General features: G+C 39.1%; 1 protein-coding gene across 3 annotated transcripts in view; it reads left to right on the top strand.

Annotated features, from left to right (window-relative positions):
• The window catches only part of LOC131435718 (retinal homeobox protein Rx), a 126054-nt gene extending 104177 nt beyond the window's left edge, over positions 1-21877 (top strand). For 2 of the 3 annotated variants that reach the window (XM_058603875.1, XM_058603874.1), the window contains exons 5-6: positions 20216-20381; positions 20448-21877. In XM_058603875.1, coding sequence (XP_058459858.1) covers positions 20216-20381; positions 20448-21199 — 918 coding nt within the window. In that variant the 3' untranslated portion in view covers positions 21200-21877. The remainder of the gene's footprint in view (positions 1-20215; positions 20382-20447) is intronic. The other variant, XM_058603876.1, reaches the window with a different exon arrangement.
• The last annotated feature ends 733 nt before the right edge of the window (positions 21878-22610 follow it).

Below are 22610 nucleotides of genomic sequence, written 5' to 3'. Positions count from 1 at the left end.
ATAAATTGCAATATTTTGAGTCCAACTTTAAAGCTTTTCGGGATTGTCATCTTCTATATAGCTTTGAATTTTGAAAATTCATCATCCTACAATTCCAGAATCTGAAGTCAAAATTGGATAAAATTGGATTTATTTTAATTGAACTTTTGTTTCTGAAATTTGATTTGGCTTTTTTTTTAGAAAACATCAATCCCCGAAAAAACATGAGTGAAATTATTTGTCACACGCGCATTTGCTGATCTCGACGAACTGAATCGAATGGTATATGGTTGTTATGTTTTTCCAGCATTTATTGCTGTAAGTAGTTTAAATTAATATAATTATAGAATTGCTTTCAACTCGAAAATTCTTCACATATGGCATATTCGAACGATTATGTTGCCAAAAACGAACCGTGCTAAAATCGGTCCGAGGCAAAATATCATGCTGTACACAGTCTTTTGCGTACTTAGAAACAAATGTATGTAACGGTATAAAAAATCGTGTTTTATGTTGCTCCCAAGCATTCCTTTGCCAGACAGCGCTCAAAACTTCTACTGCTGGAATAGGGGAAAAAGTTACGGTTTTGACATAAAACTTCGTATAACTCAAAAAGTAAACATCCTATCTCAAAACCATTCAATAGCGTTTTGGGTGACGGGGAGAGCTTTCATTTGCGACTAGTTTGATCAAAATCGGTCCAGCCATCTCTGAGATCTCGACCTCTTAGTTGACAACACACATACAGACACACACATACACACACATACACACACACACACACACACACACACACACACACACGGACATTTGCTCAGTTCGTCGAGCTGAATCGATTGGTATATGACATTCGGCCCTCCGGGCCTCGGAAAATTTGTCTAAAGTTCGAGCGAATTCTATACCTATTTTTATATTTATAAAAAAAGGTAAAAGGAAGAATTCCTATTACTTTGGATCAAAGCTGTTCAAAATTGTAAATGTTATGCTAGTGTATGTCTGAGACAACTTTTTTGTTCTTATTCAGTATTCGAAGGAAAGTTCTTTGAAGTATCCCTAGTAAAAATAATAAAAACATGAGTTATATGAAAAACAGTGGCGTCTCGTCCTTATGTGCACCTAGTGCACTGCACAATCGGCCAAATTGAAGGAAATATCTGCATTCCCATCCATGTACAATTATTTTTTTAGTTCTTAATTTAATCGATGAAAGCAGATCGGAAGATACCGAATACAAAATAATGTGCGATTTTGTCCACAACACAATATGCACAAATTCATCCAAAGTTGTTGGTGCTTGCTGGTCAATGACAGCCAAACGATCTTTTCATATCGCATTGCCGTAGCCAATACGTGGCGCACTGTATTCGAGCACTTAGCCTTGTGCACCAAAATTGCGTGTATTTACATACATCTTATATACATCCAACGTGGAATTTAAAGTATCTTTTGTCGCTGTGTTAGTGTCTTTTCCGTGCTCATAAGAAGGAATTAGAAGGAATTACTTAGCTCAGCTCTGGGATTTATTGTTCTCTCTATCGCGTGGGAACTTGTTTGCCCAACTCCAGAAGCTTATGGCAGTTGAAAACAAATTGCTGTCTCAGTTGCAACGTCGAAGTGGTTGTATTAATAAAGTTATAGACAGATTTGTTCGACTTGCAGACAGAGCTGCAAATTGTCAGTCATGCCAAATGACCTTGACAGACTGACTAAAATCATCGTCAACTGTAATCGGTACGGTCAAAGAGTCTGTCAAATGAGATACTCGATAGTTCAATGACCAAGTAGAAGTATACTAAGTCAAAGACAGGTGACGCATTTTGTTCTCTCTCTCTCTCATTCTCCTATTCCCTGTTGAAGTAAAAAAATTCCATGAGAATACTAACATAAACATAAATTGATAAAGTTAATTGTTCTTTGTAAAAAGTCATCGAATTTCGGAGTTTATTGGTGTACATGAATTTAATTCAATGTTTATGCTGCTTCATTAATATTTAGTCACATCGTAATCAAGCAGTGACAGGAGAAATGAAGATAATATCAATCGCATCGGCAATCAATGAGCGTTCTGGTGAGTGTAATATCAAGAGAATTTAAGTTATGACAGATCGGCTCTCAGACACTCAATATATGATGATTGGTAGAGCCTGATTGGCAGCAGTCCAGTGACAAAACTTTCCAATCTTCGTCGTGCAAAGTTGCTCGTTGATAGTGACATTTAGCAGCTCTGCTTGCAGAGCGTCGAATTCTTCTATTCTATCGATAATATGAAATAAGTTTAATAAAAAAATCCCATCTAAAAGTATATCATTGTTTCATTATATTCAAAAACACAAACATTCATTCCTCCATCTTTAGTTTTTACTTACAACGAACTGTTACATCTGATATCATATCATTTGAGCAATGCACAACCAGTAAACTTTATCACGAGACGCCACTGATGAAAAAGACATAATCATGGCACCACTAGGTGGATTAAAACAAGAGTTTAATCATCGCTCGAGATGGTTTTAAAGTTTAAACAAAACCCGTAAGCAAAGACACTTACACGCGTTTACCGAACGAAGAATATCAGTGTAATATAAACAGTTTTAATTGAACACTGATTTTGAAAAAAAAAATCACGATTTGTAAGCGTTGTTCTGTTCGTTCGTTGTTAAGACGCCATTTTACAATGTCAAAAAAAAAACTTTCAGACAATAGAGTAATCTCTATTGAAAAAACAAACCTTTAAAAAAAACTCCCGTTAGCACTAATGATGAATTGTTGCCAAAGAATATTATTAAGCCCAAAACTTAATGCAGGATTTTGAATTCCGCGTATGAAATGAAACAGACTCGGCTTTGGTTTGCTGCTAATTCATTATTTATTTTCAGCAGGGAGTGGTTTACTGGTTCACATCACTTATAAAAATATGGAATATTCATAGAAAGGCTTATTTTCAAGAATATTGATTAAAAAATAAAGTCGAAAATGCTTGTTTTGTTGAGTTGCACCAACTTTAGTACAGCTTCAAAAATTGCCATGCCTCACGGACGATCGAAGTCACGGAGGGGTTGATTTCATTTCTATTTAATTTATTCGACAACATTGCCAAAACGCTGGAACTAAAAACAAATCACGCCAGAGAAAGATTTGCCTTCGCCCGGCATTTCGGTAGTGCGACGGTGGGACGCCAGGACCTTCCCCAGTATCCAATATGTGGATGTTGTATTTTGATGCGATGCTGCTGCGTGTGTTCTGGCAAAACTGTGTTTTCATGGGTTATATGCGAGGAGAAAACTAACATCACCGTCATCGCATCGCCCGAAATTTGGTATCCTCGTCCGACCAAATCCCGGATGAACGGGGATGGGACAGGGGAGACCGAGCACAGCTGAGCTTCGAACGGGGAGCGAATAGACTCGGATAAACTATTATGCAAATGTAATTAAAACTTTTCGATCGGTATTTACACAGAACTTTAATTAAATGAAATCAGAGTTTTCCTGCCGTTGCCAGGCAGCATAGAAGTCTGATCCGGAAACGTGATGATGCTGTGATGGTCGGAGTGTGTGTGTGTGTGCGTGTATGTGCGTGCTTGCACTCAGGGAGACTGACGATTACGTTTACGTGAGTTTGATGTGTTTAGTTTCCGTTCTGAACCGGGCGGGGACTTGATTTCATCTGACTCGTTTAATTGAGAAATCGTTCGCCGAACGGAGGTGGTTGTGCACTGAATTATGAAACACGCAACGTGAAATCGAACGCTGGTCCGAAATGATTTTCTAATATCGCACAGAGAGAGAGCTAACACTGTACTGGAAATTTGTATTTTTAATACAGGCACAGGCCAAACCGCATCAGTCCTCGGTCAGTGTCGGTCCCGTTCCGTTTTGATCAAAAGCCCAAAAGTCATAATATTATGCAGCAGTAGTTGGCAGCTCTTTCCGTTTCGTTTGACTTTTCGAATGTAACGAAAAATGTGCAGGATTAAACAATGCACGGCGTCCAGAGATTTTGCGATGGAGAATGTGACCAACACCGCCCTTCATCCTTCATGTACGACCCGGCTAATTTTTAAATCGACCAACAATGGCCCTAACCATGGAACCCCCTAATTAACGACAATTGCGGTCCTGATGTGGTATGTGGTGAAGTTTTTCTCCCGCTTCCGTAGTGCGCACGAATGCGGGATTTTCGTTCGACCTGGTCGAATTTAAAGGGAACAGACGTCATCCGTTGGCAGACCTCCGAAACATGAATGAATGAACGAGCGAATGAATGGTGGAAGCAAAACAAAAGACGTTGAAATTAATAGTGCGCTCTCCGCGCATCGGTTCCAGACTCGTCCCAGGTTGTTGCCCATATGCTACACATAAACTGGAATTGCTGGGGAGTCCGCATCTGCGCGAAATCTCCGCGTGTTGCGGACGCGCGCGGTTTCTTTAATCTTAGCCTCGCGGTCCATCCAGACAGGAGCGAGCGAGCAGATTAGCCCGAGTGGGGCGCGCGGTTCCCCATTCCTGGTTTCTAGCCAGAGCTGAGTTGAGCAGTGATTCGAAGGAAATAATACTAGAAATTATATTGATTACCCGATGTTGGTTTTATGTATTGCCCTCATCGTTCCATCGACGTAGCTCTAAATTATCATCTTTTTTAATCGATTTCTACTTTTCCACCGGAGAGCGCGTTTCGCCCGTGTAGGAAACACTTTTGCGCGAACACGTGGATAAAAGAACACGTTTTATGTTAATTTTAAATTGCTGCTAATTACAGCCAGGCGGAATCGTAGCGCGCACCACACCTTTCCTGACTCATCCCGATCCCGAGGCCTTTGAAGCGAAGAGCGATCGCGAAGTACGGCAACGGGTGGCACAAAATTACACTAGGAGAAATAGAGAACCATCTGCTGTTTCCTGTTTTGATTTTACTTTCGGCGCTGTTTCTTTTTTTTGTTTTATGTTTGTTTCAGCATTGCTCGCTTTTTTTCTGTTGGTTTGGTACAAGAAAGAGTTATTAACCTTGAACTGTCAAATTGATGCAGTTGTCGGCGTGACGTTTCCCGACAGATCCGCTAACCCCCAGTCGGTCGCACCACAAGTCACAAAGGATATGTGCGGTACTCGTAAATCGCTTTTTAATTAACCCTTTGGGAATTTCAGCAATTTCCTATAGGCGGCGGCGGCGGCGGCGGCTGCGGTCACCAGTCGACATAACCAACGGCTACGGTTTCTAGATTGAGAGTTAATAGAAAACTAGGAAACATGGGGTACGGATTCAGTTCTCCCCCTCGAAATGCACTTGTAACTCGTGTTTATCTGTTGTTGGCCGTGTGTGTGTGTGTGTGTGTGTGTGTGTGTGTGTAAATGCTGGGTCGATACAAATGCTTCTTTATGGTAAACTAGGGGTAGGAAGTTAAGCGTGAAAAGTTCCTGGCGTGGCTGTAATTACGGGGTAAAAAGAGCAATCCACATTCGGTAGGGGTTTGAGTTCTAGTTTTAATTTTGTCAGTTGAAATTCCATTCCCGCGAATGACTTAAGAGCATGGGGAGCTTCATATGTTTTGATGTACATGATTTGTTTTTAAACGATTTATTTGAAGGCTGAAAAACAGCATTGATTGCCATTCTTAATTAATTGCACGGACAAAAAATTGGTTACCATCGTAATAATTAAGGATAAATGAAACACGTTTCATCATATCATACAATTGTTAACAGTAATCTTGAGCTCATGGAAAAATTAATGTTAAACTCCTATTGCCACGCACCGAATAGGTATCTGTCTAAATCTGTTACTTTCCAGTGATTTCACAAGCTTGAGCCATATAATATAAAAACTGATTTATCTCGAAACCATGTTAACACTCCGAATACCAAGGGAGTAAGAAAGTTACGCGGACTACCAAGGGGGTAAAAAAAGTGGCATCCCTAATTATGAATGACTATATCTCAGCACTAAAATTACTTTTTTGAGCGGTTAGTGGAATGAACTAAATCGATCAAAACAGTACAAATTTAGTAAAGTAAAATTTGTTGAAGAGTTTTAGTCTACCCGAAAACGACTTCTCCTTCATAAGAAGGTCGAAAACCTCCCGTACAAATTTTAGAGGAATTTTTGGTCAATATTTCATCCTAAATTTTTTTCAGGCTCAACCATGGGCTAAATCATGCGATTCCTTCCAAATTAAACCTAGAACAAGTTATTATAAACGTGGAAACAAGTCTAAATAACTGCCCCTTTCAGAAATTATTGACGCCAGAACTATTTATCTATTATCTATCATTAAAAAAGTTCCGCTCAGGAGACAAAACGTAAGAGAATTAGAATTAATAAATGGATTGCGGGAGAAGCCTGTATTCTATATAAAGGCTGGTAATGGAAATAAAGTGGTTATTCTGGACAAAGAAGATTATGATACCCAAATATAACGTTGAATCGACAATGTCCCTTCTACGTAATAAAAAACTGACTCCCTTCCTGACATTATAGAACGAGTTGATTAGACTTTAGATGATTGCCATTTAAACTTCGATATAAATATCAAGGTATTCAACCCTGTTCAACCCAAAATAAAGGATTTACCGAAAATTCACAAACCTGGCAATAAAATGTGGGAACCCGCCAGTTGGAGCTCCCACCCAGAAAAATTCTAAATGGCAGTTTAAAGAATTTAAATTCATGCCGAAAACATTATTTTTGCTATATCAATATGCAATTCACAAGAGTTCGCTACACAATTTGTTTGGCCATCTACTGGTAATGACTACCGATTGGAGTAGTTTTGATGTCGATTTAGAAATTTTCTTACGTTTTATTTGTTATGGTATACAAATTTCAATACACCTATAAATCCGGAACCGGAAGTCGTACCCGGATGAATGGATCGGTCAAACCATCGCTGAAAAAAGGGAATGAGATCCATTTTGGGAAAATATAACAACTATTCCCGGTGCCTCCGGAATCTGAAACCGGAAACCAGGATAGCCGAAACCAGTTTGTTTGGCCATCTACTGTTACTGACTATCGAAAGGAGTAGTTTTGAGGCCAGTTTAGAAATTGTATTATGCATTTTGTTCCGAAGTCTGAAGTCGGATCCAGATGAAATTCGGTAGGGTAAGGGCTCCCTATTTCTTTTCATTTGTAAGGACGTTACCTTAAAATCTAATTTAGCCACTAAAATCACGATTTTTTTTCATATTTTGCTTAATTCGCCGCTCCACATTGGAAATTGATTCGCATTCCTTGGAAATTAAAATAATATTTAAAAATCAGCTAGAAGCACTTCTGATATGTTCACTGCTGTGCTTCTAATTTCATCTCAAAGGTTTTATATTCATCCTATCGTTGGTCCTTTATTCATCCCATAAATTAGTAATGGCGACAGCAATCAAAACCAAAATATTGCACTATTACATTCTCAGGTTCAAAATGTCAGAATTTTCCTTAAAAAGGGCCTAATGCCAACTATGAGACAACACACGATATTTTTAGAAACAGCTTGGAATCGTTTCGACGTTTGAAATTTTTTGGATCGTTTTCGTTACCTTTCGTTTAAAGTTTAAAAAAAACAGTTTGTTTGGCCATCTACTGTTGGAATCAGTTTTTTATTTTATTTTTCCGCTTCCAGAGTCTTTTTATTTCCGCTTCCGGAATTGTTTTTTGCCTCCGGAATCAGAAAACGAGAACCCGCATAGCCGGAATCGGGTTGTTTGGTTGTCTGGAAGTCGGATCCAGATGAAATTGGGAGGTTTTGTATAGGACCATGAGACCTTTCATTTGAATCTAAGTTTCTTGAAATCGGTAACGGCATCTCAGAGAAAAGTGAGGAAGTAATTTGAAATAAGAATTTTTTCACTAATCACCCTGTAACTCCGGAACCGGAGGTCGGATCAAAATAAAACTCAGGAACTTTGTATAGGACAATTGTACGTTTCATTTGAATCTAAGTTTGTGAGAATCGGTTCAGCCGTCTCCGATAAAAGTAAGTGCATTTATTTTCATTTTTTTGCACATATTACCCTGTAATTCCGGAACTGGAAGTCGGATCCAAATAAAATTCAGGAATTTTGTGTGGGGTTACAAGATCTTTCATTTAAATCCAAGTTCATGAAAATCGGTTCAGCCATCTCCGAGAAAAGTGAGTGCAAAAAAATGTTACATACATACATACATACTACACACACATACATAAGGAGTGTATCGAAAAGTAGTTAGCAGCATCGATTATTGAATAAAAAAGCGAAAAAAAAAACATATTTTGACATCAGTTTTCGATATATTGTAGAAAAATTACATTTTTATGCATTTCACTGATTATATTGGAGAAAATCCTAGTTTCTGTGAAACGCTCACACTTTGGTCTTGACATTCTTCATTAAATTCTGCACTTCTTTTGTGATCTTCCTGGTGGCAGCTGTCCAGTTTTAACTCCTGCATGTTTTGGGACACTGTACCTTTCTTCCGAAAGTGCCGCTTGACAATTGCCCAATACCTTTCAACTGGCCGAAGATCCAGGTGGGTTGATGTCCTTTTCCACGAATTGTACATTATTTTTTGACAACCACTGTAGAACGGAGTTGGCGTAGTGAGCTGAAGCCAAATCCGACCAGAAAAGAGGAAGAGCCTTATGCTTTCTGTACAGTGGCAGCATTCTCTTCTTCAAACATTCTTCCTCGTACACCTTGGCGTTAATTGTGCCCTTCGTGAAGAAAATCGACGACCGCAAACCACAGATACAAATTGCTTGCCAGACCAACACCTTCTGCCCAAACTTTTCCATCACCACCGTGGTGTCAGCGTCGTCCAGGTCCTGGTACACCGATTTCGTATAATATTGCGGTCCGGGCAGCGCTCGAGAGTCTTCCTTGGCGTAAGTTTCGTCGTCGATCAGGATGCATCCGTCTTTATTCTGTAGAATCCGGTTATACAGTTTTCGCGCTCTTGTTTTGGCCTGAACTTGCTGTACCAGGGACTTTTTCGGCACCTTCTGTTTCTTGTACGTTTTCAGAGAGTTCCGAACTTTGATCCGTTGAATCATCCCGATGCTGGTGTTGAATTGTTTGGCCAAATCCCGCGTCGATGCCGATGGGTTTTTCCTGATGTACCCAACCACTTTTAAGTTCCGACCAGCCCGGCTAGGACCCGTTTTCCTACCGGATCGGGACAAATCCTTCATGGAAAGGGTCTTACCGAACATCTCGATAATATTTTTGACACTGGTGTAGTGCACTTTCACTCGTTTTGCAATTTCGTTGTACGTGACACAACTTTCTGAGCACCAAGTGTGCAGAATTTTCTTTCGCGTTTCCGGATCAATTCGACTCATCATTGAAACGATAAACCTTACCGAAACCAATCGATTGCGCAGCTGTTATTGACATGTAAACAAACATGTCACCGCAAAACACGCTGCAAAAAATTAAGCCATTTCAGAGTAATAACTGTTTGAATGTTGCTAACTACTTATCGATACACTCCTTCATTTTGCGTACTCGAAGAAGTCGAATTGTAAATAACACTCAGCTCTCCGGGCCTTGGTTCGAAAGTCGATTTTCACAGTGATTGCATAACTTTTCTTTATGAGAAAGGCAAAAAAGAAAAAAAAACTTCTCAATTTGGCTCAGCACTATTTCGATTTGTAGTGAAGTGTGTTTAAATTTTATACTGTCATTTTGAGACGATGCAAGAAGTGAAAAAGTCTTCTAAGTTTGGTTAAAAATTGTTTCAATTCAAAGGTTATGCCAATTTATGCTCAAACAAATCGCTATTTGTTTGTTTTTATGATTCAATATATGTTTTGGAAATACATTAGTAATATTTATGAGAATATGAGCAATATGAAAAATGCAGGGGTTTTTTATACCATTGTCATGAAATAACAAAATAACACAAAATAGCAACATGCGAGAAAAGACGTAAATTCATCTGCAGAGGTTATTCTCTTTTGGGCGTATCCGAGGAAATTCATAGTTCACAAGTAACAGAAAACAAGAGCTTTCCGTGATATTTTCAAAGGATTCAACGAAATCTGGTTGGTCATTGACCGAAGAACATTGGTGATTCATAGTTGATCCTAATGACGCAGCATCCCTGTAGCATCACGTCAATTACCAAACCAGCCGCGCGTACTCAGCAAAACCACAAAACCTGCCTGCCAATTAGTGAACGAACGAACTCTTTCAGCAGACGTCACACAGCAAGACTGATCGTCTCCAACTGGTTGACAAATTGGTGACACACCGTGGTGGTGTCTGCACAAAACAAATCAACCGAACCAACACCAGCCTCACACTCCTCACGCACCTCATTAGTAGCACCTTAATTGCTCGCCTAATGTAATAATTAATCTAATAATTTGTCGCAATTAGTCGGTCGATGGTGGGCCACGGGAAAACAAAATCGATTTACCACAACGAAACAAGATGGTTGCCAGTTTTCCGTCGAGAAAAGTGCACAGTCAAGACGAGGCCCGACTGTTCCGTCTCAATTCCTCCAATTGCTACCCGTGCTACCCGAGTCTGGGCTAGGCGGATGTCGTCACAGGCATCACCACGAAAAAACGAGGCACCGTCGTCGTCGTCAGCAAGAAACTTTGACAGAAGATTAAACGTGAATGAAACGTGCTGTGCGGTGCTTATTTTCCCTTTCAGACAGCAATCAAAACATTTATTATGAATGTCGTTTCGTTCGATGGTTTTTTCGGGTGAACAGGGTTGGGAGCTGGGTTTTTTGGAAAGCAGTAAGAAAAAGTATGGATCCCAACATCCTCGAACCCAACGGTTCCTTCGGTTTCGTGTGTTTGTACTTAGGCAAGTCAAGTTTGTGTGCATACCTACTTGGATTTGGGTAACTTCTCCCTTTCTTTTGTATCCCTTAACGAACGCAGATTGGCTGGCTGACTGGATGCGATTCGAGTAGGAAAAGCCCTCCTAGCAGGCGAACTTTCGTGGCTGGTTGTGACAGTTTCGTTTGAAAAGAAAATTGCTTTGACAGGGACGTTTTCTCCTGCAATGGTTTGTGTTTTTTTTTCTCGTTGGAGGAGAAAAGCTTGCTTAAATCTTATTTGTAGCTTTTAACCTCCACCGGCAAGGTGATTGACATTCCGGAATTATTTTCAACAAGTTCGAATAGGTTCGCTAATTTGGTTAGGTGAGAATAGTGTGCGCCCGGAGTTCCAATTTACAGTTTAGTGCCCGTGCCATACTGCACCGTGACATCGATTTCCTCGTTGAAAGCGTGTTCGGTCGCTGGATGGAACTACATTTCATAACTTTCACAGTGCCCAAACCGCAACCTCGGGCGAACAGAAAAACTCATCATGGCCTAATTCAACCAACCACTCACATCGGTCGCCTTCAGAATGAAAAATCAATTTTGACACGGGAAAAAGCTGTCATCCGTCCGAGCGTTTTGCTCGTCGACTGCCGACCGGTGCAGCCTCCAGATTCGAACCCGCTGAAAACTCCATTTATTGCTTTGTTTCAGCACAAATTACAGCTCCTTTTTTTCCTGTCGTTGCAAATAGCCAACAAAGCGATTCGACCGGCCGACCTATCTCTCGCGCCGAAAGATACAGGGGAGTAAAAAAAACTAAAACGCCCGCGATTGATGGTTGCGATCATCGTTGCGTCGTTGGCGACCGACCGCACCAGAGATGCGAACCCCGGATGCGTACGATGAAGAAAATAATAAAATTGAACGAAATTGGAATGGAACGGTTCTTCGTAGGCCGTTTGACCGATGATGCTGCTGCTGCTGCTGCTGCTGCTGGATGGGACCTGTAATGAATTTTTGGTCGAACGACAAATGACTGGGTTTTTCATTCGCTTTCGGGACTCTGCGTTTTCGGGAAAAACTGACGGGGACATGCTTGATTCAATAAACGTCAACTGGACGAGAGATTGAGTGGTACACTTTCGAACGAAGATATTTTTGGCGTACCGGGAAACAAAGCACACAATTGAATTTGGTGCAAAGCCACAAAATTTGCATATCAAACTAAGGTTCGGATGACATATACGAATCGATCGAAAAACGATATTACACAGATCACTGGTTCGGTGAACAATTCAACACGGTTAAAAGGATTAAAAGTTATATTGTACTTCAACACAAACGCAGAAAAAATGTTCGTAACATTTGATTATGACACAATGAAATATTTCTTTTGAACTCACATTAAGACTGAAGTCGTTTTCGCTTGAGAAAACTGAAACTGACTCAGGGTAGTTTCATCAAACGAACAATTTTCACAAAACTGTGTTGGTTTCGCACTTAGCAACGGGGGTTTGAGCGAACCTGATTTAAAAACCAGGTTCGTAACTGACTCGATTTTCAGTTCAACAACGTTGAAACTAGGTTCGAAACTAGCTTCAAACAAACGGTTTGGCAGCAGTTAGAGTGGATACTGGGTTAGGTTTTGTCAACTGTGCGAATTAATTATGAGATATCCCAAGCACATATAAATTCAGTTCCTACTGAAAAGTTGAAGTTGTTTTCGTAAATTCATTGTATCTTTTGCCAAAGCAAGCAAAGCTCCTTGAAGTTTTGGCTAAATTTGGCTAGCTGCCACTAAGGTTGATAGACATCTATTAATCATCCTAATTTCGCTTAACCAAGTCATTTGAGGAGCATCGGTTAAACAAGCAGAAAAATGATAACAATAAGGAGTGTATCGAAAATGAGCTATTTATATACATTTGTGTTGTACACTTGTATTTGTGATGGTTTTTTATGCTCAGATCACAGCATGCTGTGCGTTTGGCTGTCAGCTTACGTTTGCTTACTTGAAATTCTGAGGTTTCAAAATGTCGCGTATTGAAAAGGAAGTGAAAATTAAGGTTCTGGACACATGGCTAAGTGAGAAGGGTATTACTATGCGAAAATTGGCGAAGCGGTTTGGAATTCATCATGACAGTGTTAAAACCATCATTAGTTTGGGGAAAATTATTCTTTGGATGAGCTACCATTAAGAGGCAGAAAACCCGATTCTTCCAACCCGAAACTGGACCGGAAAGTGGTATCTCTCATCATGAAGAACAAATCAATGTCAATACGTGATTTGTCCAAAACAGCAGGAACGAGTGTCAGAATGATCCAGCGTACCAAGAGGCGAAATCACCTGAAGACCTACAAGAAGCAGAAAATCTCGCAAAAAAGTGTAGAACAGAAGAAGCGAGCAGCAGCAAGGGCTCGGAAATTGTATTCGCGTCATTTGCAGTGTCCGGATGCATGGTTTTTGATGGACGATGAGACTTATGTAAAGGAGGACTCCATGTTCACAATACTTTACTGTCGTCGTTGGAGAGGATGTGAGCGATGCGAAAATGTCGATTATAGTGGAGAAATTCGGTCGAAAGGTACTGGTATGGCAAGCAATATGTTCCTGTGGTTTGAAGTGAACCATTTTTTTACACTACCGGAACTATAAATACAGAAATCTATCGATCTGATTGTCTCCAGAAGAAATTTCTGCCTTTATATAAGAAGCATAGTACACCTCCATCGTTTTGGCTGGATTTAGCGTCGGCTCACTATGCCAAAACCACTCTCAATTGGCTTGCGGAAAAGGGTGTAAATTTCGTTGAGAAAAATATCAATCCACCAAATTGTCCTCAGCCTCGACCCATCGAACGTTACTGGGCAATCGTGAAGAAAGTCTTCAAGAAGACTGGGAAGGCAGCTGGGAACATGCAGGAGCTCGGAAAAATTTGGGCACAAGCGTCCAAAAAATGCAGTGAACTCTTGTCCGGAACTTGATGAAGAGCATTCGATCAAAAGTTCGCTTTCATTATGCTCAAGTTTAACCTCGTACAATAAAGGATAGAGTAGAAATCTATAGCTTCTACAAAAAAAATTATAATGAAACTTATCAATAGATTTGCAAATTACGTTACGTTGTTGAGTGGAACTGATTGTTTTGTTTTTTCCTCTTTCTAGTTAATTTTGAGAGTTATTTATTCGATTGAAAGGTAGGAAAACAACAGATCGATTGGCTTCAAAAGCCCCAGATGTTCTATTAGTGGAATAAAATTGTGCGAAACTAAGTTCTTCAAATTATGCGTGTAAGAAAATTACATGATGGACACGGATAGGGAACCGGATCGTGTGAATCAGAATGACGGTGACGGAAGTTGACGTTCCGGTGACGGTGACGGAAGAAGCCGGACCGTCTGAATCGGACTTTACCGCCAGTTACCAAAAATGAGCGACCCCTTGTTATTGATGAAATTAATCTTCTTAAGCAACACTGTTTAGGTTGTTCGCAAGTTACTAAGGAGCTTGAGAATAAACAAACATTTTGAAAGCGCCATAAACAACACAGATTTAAAATGTGAAAAATTTGTGTATAGTAGAAAATTTTGATTAGTGTTTCAAGAATAGTTGTAATGACTCCAATAAGAAAACCCTATGAAGGTTGACTATAGTATCAGTTACTGGACTCAAAGCTATTAATTTGCAAAATCCCTTGTAATATAAATTAGATAATTTGTCCGTTTTGGCTGTTCAGCAAGGTATCTAATTTTTCTGCGGAGAAAACAGAGATGGTCGTCTTTTCAAAGAAGCATGATTACGCTCATCTTCAACTTCATATGGTATTCGTCAAGATTTTGACTTTCAAATACATCGGAATGTAAATCGATTCCAAATGAATCTCATAATGACTAGGCCCAGTTAGTTGTAAATTTTGGCTTTCCTTAAAAAAAAGTCGACTGCTTTTCTACTATTCATGAAAGATAAGGAATATTCAAGTACACGGAAAAGAAATTGGGCATATTGAGTCAACAGTAATTACATTTCATATTAGGTGTGATTTGGTTCGACATTAAATAAAAAATAGCGTACCAAATAATTAGTTTGAGCAAATTCTATATTGTATTTCTTTTCATTCTGTCATTTTGGTGCTTTTGGCTCAAACCTTTCTATAAGAATAAATTTCAAATCTGCTGTCAGGTCAGCTGCTCTCAGTGGTGTGGTTTCATGAGAAAATTAAATCCGATTCCGTCAATATCAGACACCTATGTAATGAATCACATCTTTGTAATTTTTTACAATACATTATTCTTTATTTGTAACTAACCTGATTCACCTTGAATTAAAAGGGAGCCTCTATCTGCCATCTCATATTTTAAAAATCGGTTTATTGGCAAATTCTACCAGTGGCTTGGGTGGGCTTAGAGTAGATAGTTCAAAAAGGGTTCCATATTCACCGAGTAAGATAAGCGCTTGGCCCATGACTTCTCTTTAAAGTACCCCTGACACGCAATGAGGCTTGAGTCTTTGCAACTTACCGCGAGAAGACAATATTCCACTCGAGCTAGTCGGAATAAGTTTTGTTTACATTCCTTATGCTTTCCACACGCAGTAACCAAGGTAACTGTTATTCAAAATCAATAGTTTTTCAACTTCTTTAGCCATTTTCTAATTTTTTTAAAGCGATTTCATTTTGACATTATCAGTTACTGAGGGGTAGTTAAATTTGCGGTACAGTTTTCATAGCGAGTGGTAGGTCGTGTGGTCGGCACAACCCTGCTAGCATTTTCCATCACTTTTCGACTATGTCATTTGACAAGCTGTTCAACAATAGCAGTTTTCCATCAAAGTAGCCATGTAATCATAATGAAATAAAACTGGAAACTGGTACAACCATTTTTTATGTGGAATAGTAGGTTGTTGCTAGACAGCAAGAAAAAAAGTTTGAAGCTTTAATTGGTATGCTCTGATCTTGTGTCATGCAAGCTCGGATGAAATCCCATGTAATGTCGTTTCACCTAAGAAATTGACAACTACCCCAGGGTAAATTTCAAGTGCCTAAGATGTATTTCTAATTTATAAAGGATGAACTCGATTGATAATGAGACAAAGTTTATTGCTTCAACCGAAATCGCAGAATGGTAGAGAAACTTAACGCTATAAAAATAACTGCTTGCATACAAAACTTGAACACAAGTTTGACGAAAAGATGCTTGAATGTCGAAATCGTATCGCAAGTATGGTCAAAGATATAATTACATACATTTGGGATATTGGTGTAATTTCGGCGGCTATAAAACAAACAATGTTCGGTTTTGGTTCCTAATCAAGATCAATCTAAGTAGGCTCTTGTGCAATTGCGGATTCAACAGTGTGACGATTGATTGAACTGTTTGATTGTAGATCATTCAAAATTTTGGTTGCCTTGTTCCACATCAATGGCTCGAACAACTCCGTGGGGCTGATCCTTGTAGTTTTGTATTACGAGATGACTTTTTTGGTCATTTGCTGCTCAAAAATATTTTTTTCTCCTAAATACCTAGCCAACGTTTTGAAGCAATAAACCATCGAAACGTTGACAATAAGCGTGAAACGGTAGCATCATCCATAGCTAGAAGAAGTACCTGGCTTATTTCTTGTTTTCCGGATGTTGTCAACGTACTTTTTACTTGTCTACCTGCGACGTAGGCATTTTGCAGTTTGTTGCTAAACATTTGTCATTCGTATAACATAATCCTAGTGTGAACAGTGCGGTTTTAACTTCATGTTACTATCGTTAAAACATGTTATTTTTTGCAGATGTGAACATGGTATAGGACGACCAAGCGCGCTTCTTCCATTAAACCTGAGATCGCTCAAAAACTTTAAATAAAATTTAACTTAAAACTTCAAATTTTTCATATTTTTAGTTTTCTCTTGAACAATTTAAACCGAGTCAAAAATACAAAAAAATAATTTAAGAAAAAATCGGGATTTCTGGTGGTACCAATTACTTACTTATTAGTAAGATATATTTAGCCAACTGTTAAAATTGATTGATTAAATTTCAGATTCAACTCGGTTTTCTCAATTTGAGCCTATTGAATAGAGCAGTGTTCCCAAGCTTATAACATCGCAACTACTTTGGTACCTTATGAGTTCTTCGCAAACCCCCACGCTTAAAATTAATGTTGTACACTGGAAATATATTCACACTCTATTTCGAAAGTGACTTGGTATCAACGAAAAATGGAAAATAACGGAATGTTTTGATAAAACGACCGGGTGATCATTACATTGACTAAAATCCATTTTTATAATTAACATGAGGGCACACAACAACTCTCAGAAACTCTCAGAAAAGATGATTTTATGGAAAAAGATACGGTCCAAGGCAGCATTCGAACCTACGTTCTGATGCAATCCGTGCATACGCGTTTACCATTTCCACCACCCAGAGCTGTGGTTCTACCAAATACAAATTATAACACGGAATACTTCGACAAATTTTCAAGGACACATTTTGCATCGTGCGGTACACTGTCATGATACACTGTCAGAGTGACAATGTACTTTAACGAGTTTTCTATAAAACTAGCAACACTGAAGGGTAAGAACAAGTTCACCATGATTACTGTTTATTATAGTGAAAAATAAATAAACAAACAGTTTTTATCTGATAATCAAGATCACAAGCGAAATGTAAGTTAAACAATAATCTAGAATGGTTAAGCTACCATGAATATACTACTAGCTGTATTGATATTTGTAGATTCGTGGGTGTTTGTGTTCATTTTTCATCTTTTGTGCTAGTGCCGGTGATATTTAGACTGATTGTTGCAGTTTAATACAGCAACGATAAACATAAACAAGTTTGTTTTGCACCGTAGCAACTAGCATAAAGCTTTGCCAGAAACGATCTACTTCCACATTTTCAAACTATCGCAATGAAAGGGAGTAATTTGCTAGGCTTACTTGTTCAGGCTGTGAACCAAACATTGGCGGTTCGTTTGTATGGGACTTAGGGGTATACTTATTTGTATTTGGTTCTACTACAGTTCTACTACAGCGCCGAATTGGTAAGCGTACTGAGAAAAAAAGTTTTCCATGAAAATGATTCGCAGCCACCCAAAACACTACTTCGTGGACCACAATTTCGGTATAGCTATAGAAAGGGGTAAAGAGCTCTTATCGCTTCATTCTTTGCTTTTCAAAATAAAATAAGAGAAAAAATACTAAATTAATATTCACTTTTCCTTTCTGTGCGTATTCATTTAACTTTTCGACACATCGAGAATGCGCAATGCATTACACGGTTATCAGAATGTACTTTGTTTGCTACTACTAATTGGTTTATAAATGAGACCGTCATCCTGGTAACGAGAAAACGCTTTGAACAAACTAATTATTAGCATTAGCATTAGAGACCGCCCGTGTGTTGCTACTCCGTTATTGATCTGGACCAATTGAGATTGCAAAATGATTTTTTGAAGTAACATGTTTGGGAATAACACATTGTTTCACACTGTGCAAACTGTATTGAACCATGCATGCTGATCAATACCGACGCCGGCCACGTCCGAATGCAGATCTACTTGGGAGGGAAAGGATTGTTAGTTCGATGCATGTTGCTACTAAGAACCGAGGAATCCTCTGCATTCCCACATGCATCACAGGAGAGGATACTTTGTTAGTAAATGTTTTAATAATGTTATCATGTGTTTATTGCTCTGGGTAGCCGGCTACCAAGAATGTTTTTAAGTATTATCGTTTTATGTGTTACTTTGTGCTGGCAATATAATGCACGAAACAGTCAATCTCCGAAACTGATAAAACTCCGGACAGCCGGCTGTCGAGTATGCAGTCACTCGTTTATGCATCTACCTTTCGCGTTTTTTTAGTCATGCAAAAAAACACATGCGGATTGATAAAAAAAAGGTATCATCTCACTGCTAGGTGGATTAAGCACGTTTTTATAAATGAAACTACGTGATACAAAATAAACAAGCGAATAGGATTTATACAAAAAAGTTGATTCATTGCATTGAAATATTCTAAACAGTTATTATAAAATCATTTTGAATCACCAAACAAAGGTCAACAGTTTTCACGCGCGTCTTGATTCTTTATTATTTCCGCTTTATTGTTTTAATTATTTATTGAAATTATTAATTGGTTATATTAGTTGATCTGGGCAGCCGGCTACCGAGAAAAATATTAATTTACTGTTTGAAATATTAATATCAAGTGTTTTTTACTATGTATTCAATATACCGATATATGTTATCTCTGTTATTAACTTTGTAATATAAACGGATTTGCGCAATGGTTTATTTTTATCATTCATTTTATAATCCTGAAAGACAATCAATAACATGGAAGAAGAAATCATTCCTAATGAAACTTTTCTCCGAAGCTAGACGGAAATTGATAGATTGAATAAAGAGATGATTTAGTAAAATAGAGTAATCAGAAGTAAAACATTGAAAATATCTGATAACTGAAAGGAAAAAGAAACTCCTGCAATTGTCGCCTTTTACGACATGGAAGCAGGAACCCAGTGGATCTATTCTTGGTTCATTTTTTTCCGCCGGATTCCACACGGCATCTAGGCTGGTACAGTCCGGAGAGAGCTAATAGGTACTATCAATCTCCTAGTGGACCCCAGCCCCTGCTTTGAACAAACTAATTATTTAATATAGAAACTTATTACTTTTCAATTTGCATAGCCGAAGGCAACGTGGCCACAAAAAGTTGGGCTGTGTTGGATGAAGTCCAGATAAATTTGCTTGTTGACACATGCAGCGATGAATCAAATGAACATGGAAATTATTTCAATTTCCAAACACGCGTCCGCTACCGGTCAAAGCATTTGTTGACCGTCGTACTGAAAACGTTATGAACCATCGCTAATTGAAACGGTATTCAAATGAACTATTTGGCATATCAAGCAACGCAAGCGGTTGCCATTTTCATCTCGGCTCGGCTCGTTGTAAAAAAAAACACTACACCACCGCTGAAACGGGGCAGACTGACTGACAGAAAGATGGATGGAGAAGAAAAATACAAAATGTAGGGCTAATTGCATTTTAATCTTTTCTCATTCGTTAATTATCTCACCGAGAAAAGATCCTTTTTATTCCACCTCGTCTAACCGTCAAGGTTCCTGCCCACATCCCCCCCACCCCATTACGGGATTTAATTGCTTTAGGGTTCTTCATTTTTTAATTAAAAGTTATATAAAATAAAAAATAAATGCTTTTCGCGTTTTCTGCATCGCGACAAATTTTCCTTCCACTTCCGTCGGCTTACACTGTCTGCCACATCCGTCATGTTGGATCCGCCATAATTATTTTCTCACTCCTCCAGGAGTTCACTCCTCCCCCACCGCTCGCTCTGACGACGGCTTCGAAATGTAATTAAACGTTCATAAATGGAAAATAATGTCATTAATTTCTCCTTCACTGCTTTTTTTTCTCGCTCCTTCCATCCTCCACGACGGTTGCTGCACCATCATTAGGTTTGGTTCCAGAATCGACGGGCAAAATGGCGCCGCCAGGAAAAATCGGAAAGCTTGAGGTTGGGACTGTCACATTTTTCGCAGCTACCGCATCGACTATCCTGCAATGGAGCAAATCTTCCGGTTGATCCGTGGCTATCGCCACCCCTTCTCTCGGCACTTCCCGGTAAGTTAAACTCATTTCCATAAAACTACAGAGCATTCGACTAATGGTAGCCCGTTTTTCTTTTAGGTTTTCTCTCTCATCCGCAAGGTGTCTACCCGAGCTATCTGACACCCCCACTAAGCCTGAACCCGTCTAATCTAGGCATGACAAATCTCGGGTTGGGGCACCCGAACGGACCGCAGAACCTCAGAATATCCCCGCAGGGAATGCCAACGATGTCATCCCAAATGGGTGGTCCCAATATGCGCCTATCCCCGCCCCATCCCAATGGAGCGATCGCCCCGCAGAACCTATCAATGGCTCCACAGCAATCGCTCACCCCGCGACACTCTCCGCTCGGTGGCCATGGGGCTCTAGGCGGGCAACCGCCACCGCCGCAACCCCCGCAGCTAGCTTCTGTAAATATACCCATAACATCATCACCACAAAATCTATCACTAACGCCACCTGGTTTAAGATCGCCGCCAAGTTTAAGTAGCAGTACCTCCAACAACAACAATAACAACAACAACAACAATGTTGGCTCTGGCCACCCACTTAGCCCAAATTCGTCAACCACCTCGTCGCCTACTTCGACCTCGGGGCTGAAAATGGGCAACCACCCGCCTCAGGATAGTCCACAGGATGGCAGTATCATCGAACAACAGCAGCGGCTGCTCGGCCATCTCGGAAAAGATAGCGCCCCGGGCAATGGGGCCGCCCTCAATATGACCGTGAATCATTCGACCGACATGCGGACCAATTCGATTGCCACCCTGCGCATCAAAGCCAAGGAACATCTGGAGAACATTAACAAAGGCATGACCACGATGGTGTAATAGTGGGAGACCGACTAGCTCCCGATGGTGAAAATGTTTCCTATTTATTATTACGATAGCACTGTTAGATAAGGTCAAATTACGAATAAGCGCTCCGTATGATCTCCGGAATTGTGCGGCCGAAAACCCGTTGTTTGGTTGCTGAAACAAATTAACAAAAGTACTAATTAGATAACGATGGATTATTATTCAATTGAAATTAAAACTATTCTTAGTGTATCAGAAAGCCAACAATTCTGTCGAGAAGTTATCCGTTCTGGTATGTGTAATAAGGAATGACTCATTTCGGGCTAGGTATAACAGTTAACAAGTGTACATACCGGTATTACGTGAAGCTTGAATGTCTGGAGCGGAACAAGAAAGATGCGCCTTGCCTGATTTGTGGCAAGAAAAGTTACGATCATTTTTTCTCTGTACATATAAAACTTAGCATTAGTAGTGTAATTTTAAAATAGTTAATTAGCTATGAGAATGAGGTGCTGTTCTCATCGTGTATAAAAAATTGCTAAATTAGTGGACATTGACGGCAGGCTATTGAAAATTGCTATGATGAAATAAAATAAGTGCAAAATTGAAAATCTCACTGTTTCGTTGTTTCGAAATCCTGTCCGATTCCCAAGATACGCTATCTTCAGTTGCTATACAGTAAAAAATAATGTAAATCAATAGTATGATAAAATAGACATAAGTTTAATCGAAAATTCGATTGAAAACCATGATCGATGTAAAATTAAATTGGATTGCATAGATTTTCCAATGACCGCATATTTAAAAAAACGCTTAGAACTATAAAGAAACTTTCCATTCAATTACCTGCTCCAAATATGTGCATGAAAATTGATGTAAATTCACGAAATATTTTTATCTGTGTATGTACTCCGCTGCTTGCGCATTAGGGTGTCAATATTTTAGCGGTGGTGCCAGGGTTACCAGATATACGGATTTCTCAGTATTCTACTGATTTTCAAGTACATTGGTAAAATTTACTGAATTTCAAACGGATTTTTGACAAAATGCTGGTTTTATACAGATATTTGAGAAATTCGGGTTCTTCCATCAATGTAAGTAATCTATATATATATATATATATATATATATATATATATATATATATATATATATATATATATATATATATATATATATATATATATATATATATATATATATATATATATAAATATAAATGCAGAGATCATTCTTTGTAATCGCATCACGGAAGAACGGATGGACGGATTTACATGATTCTTTCCCCAAATTTTTTAGATGTACGAATACGGCGGGGGTAGAAATTAATCTAACAAGATTAATTTCTACCCCCGCCGTATTCGTGCATCTAAAAAATTTGGGAAATTTACCGGAAAAGCGGGAAAAACCCATAAAGTTATTTTGTATGGAAAATGGAATTCTC

The sequence above is a fragment of the Malaya genurostris genome, chromosome 3 (genome assembly GCF_030247185.1).
Source record: "Malaya genurostris strain Urasoe2022 chromosome 3, Malgen_1.1, whole genome shotgun sequence".
Taxonomy (NCBI): Eukaryota; Metazoa; Arthropoda; class Insecta; order Diptera; family Culicidae; genus Malaya; species Malaya genurostris.
The sequence above is the reverse complement of the archived record's forward strand: the minus strand, read 5'-3'. Positions and strand labels throughout refer to the sequence as shown.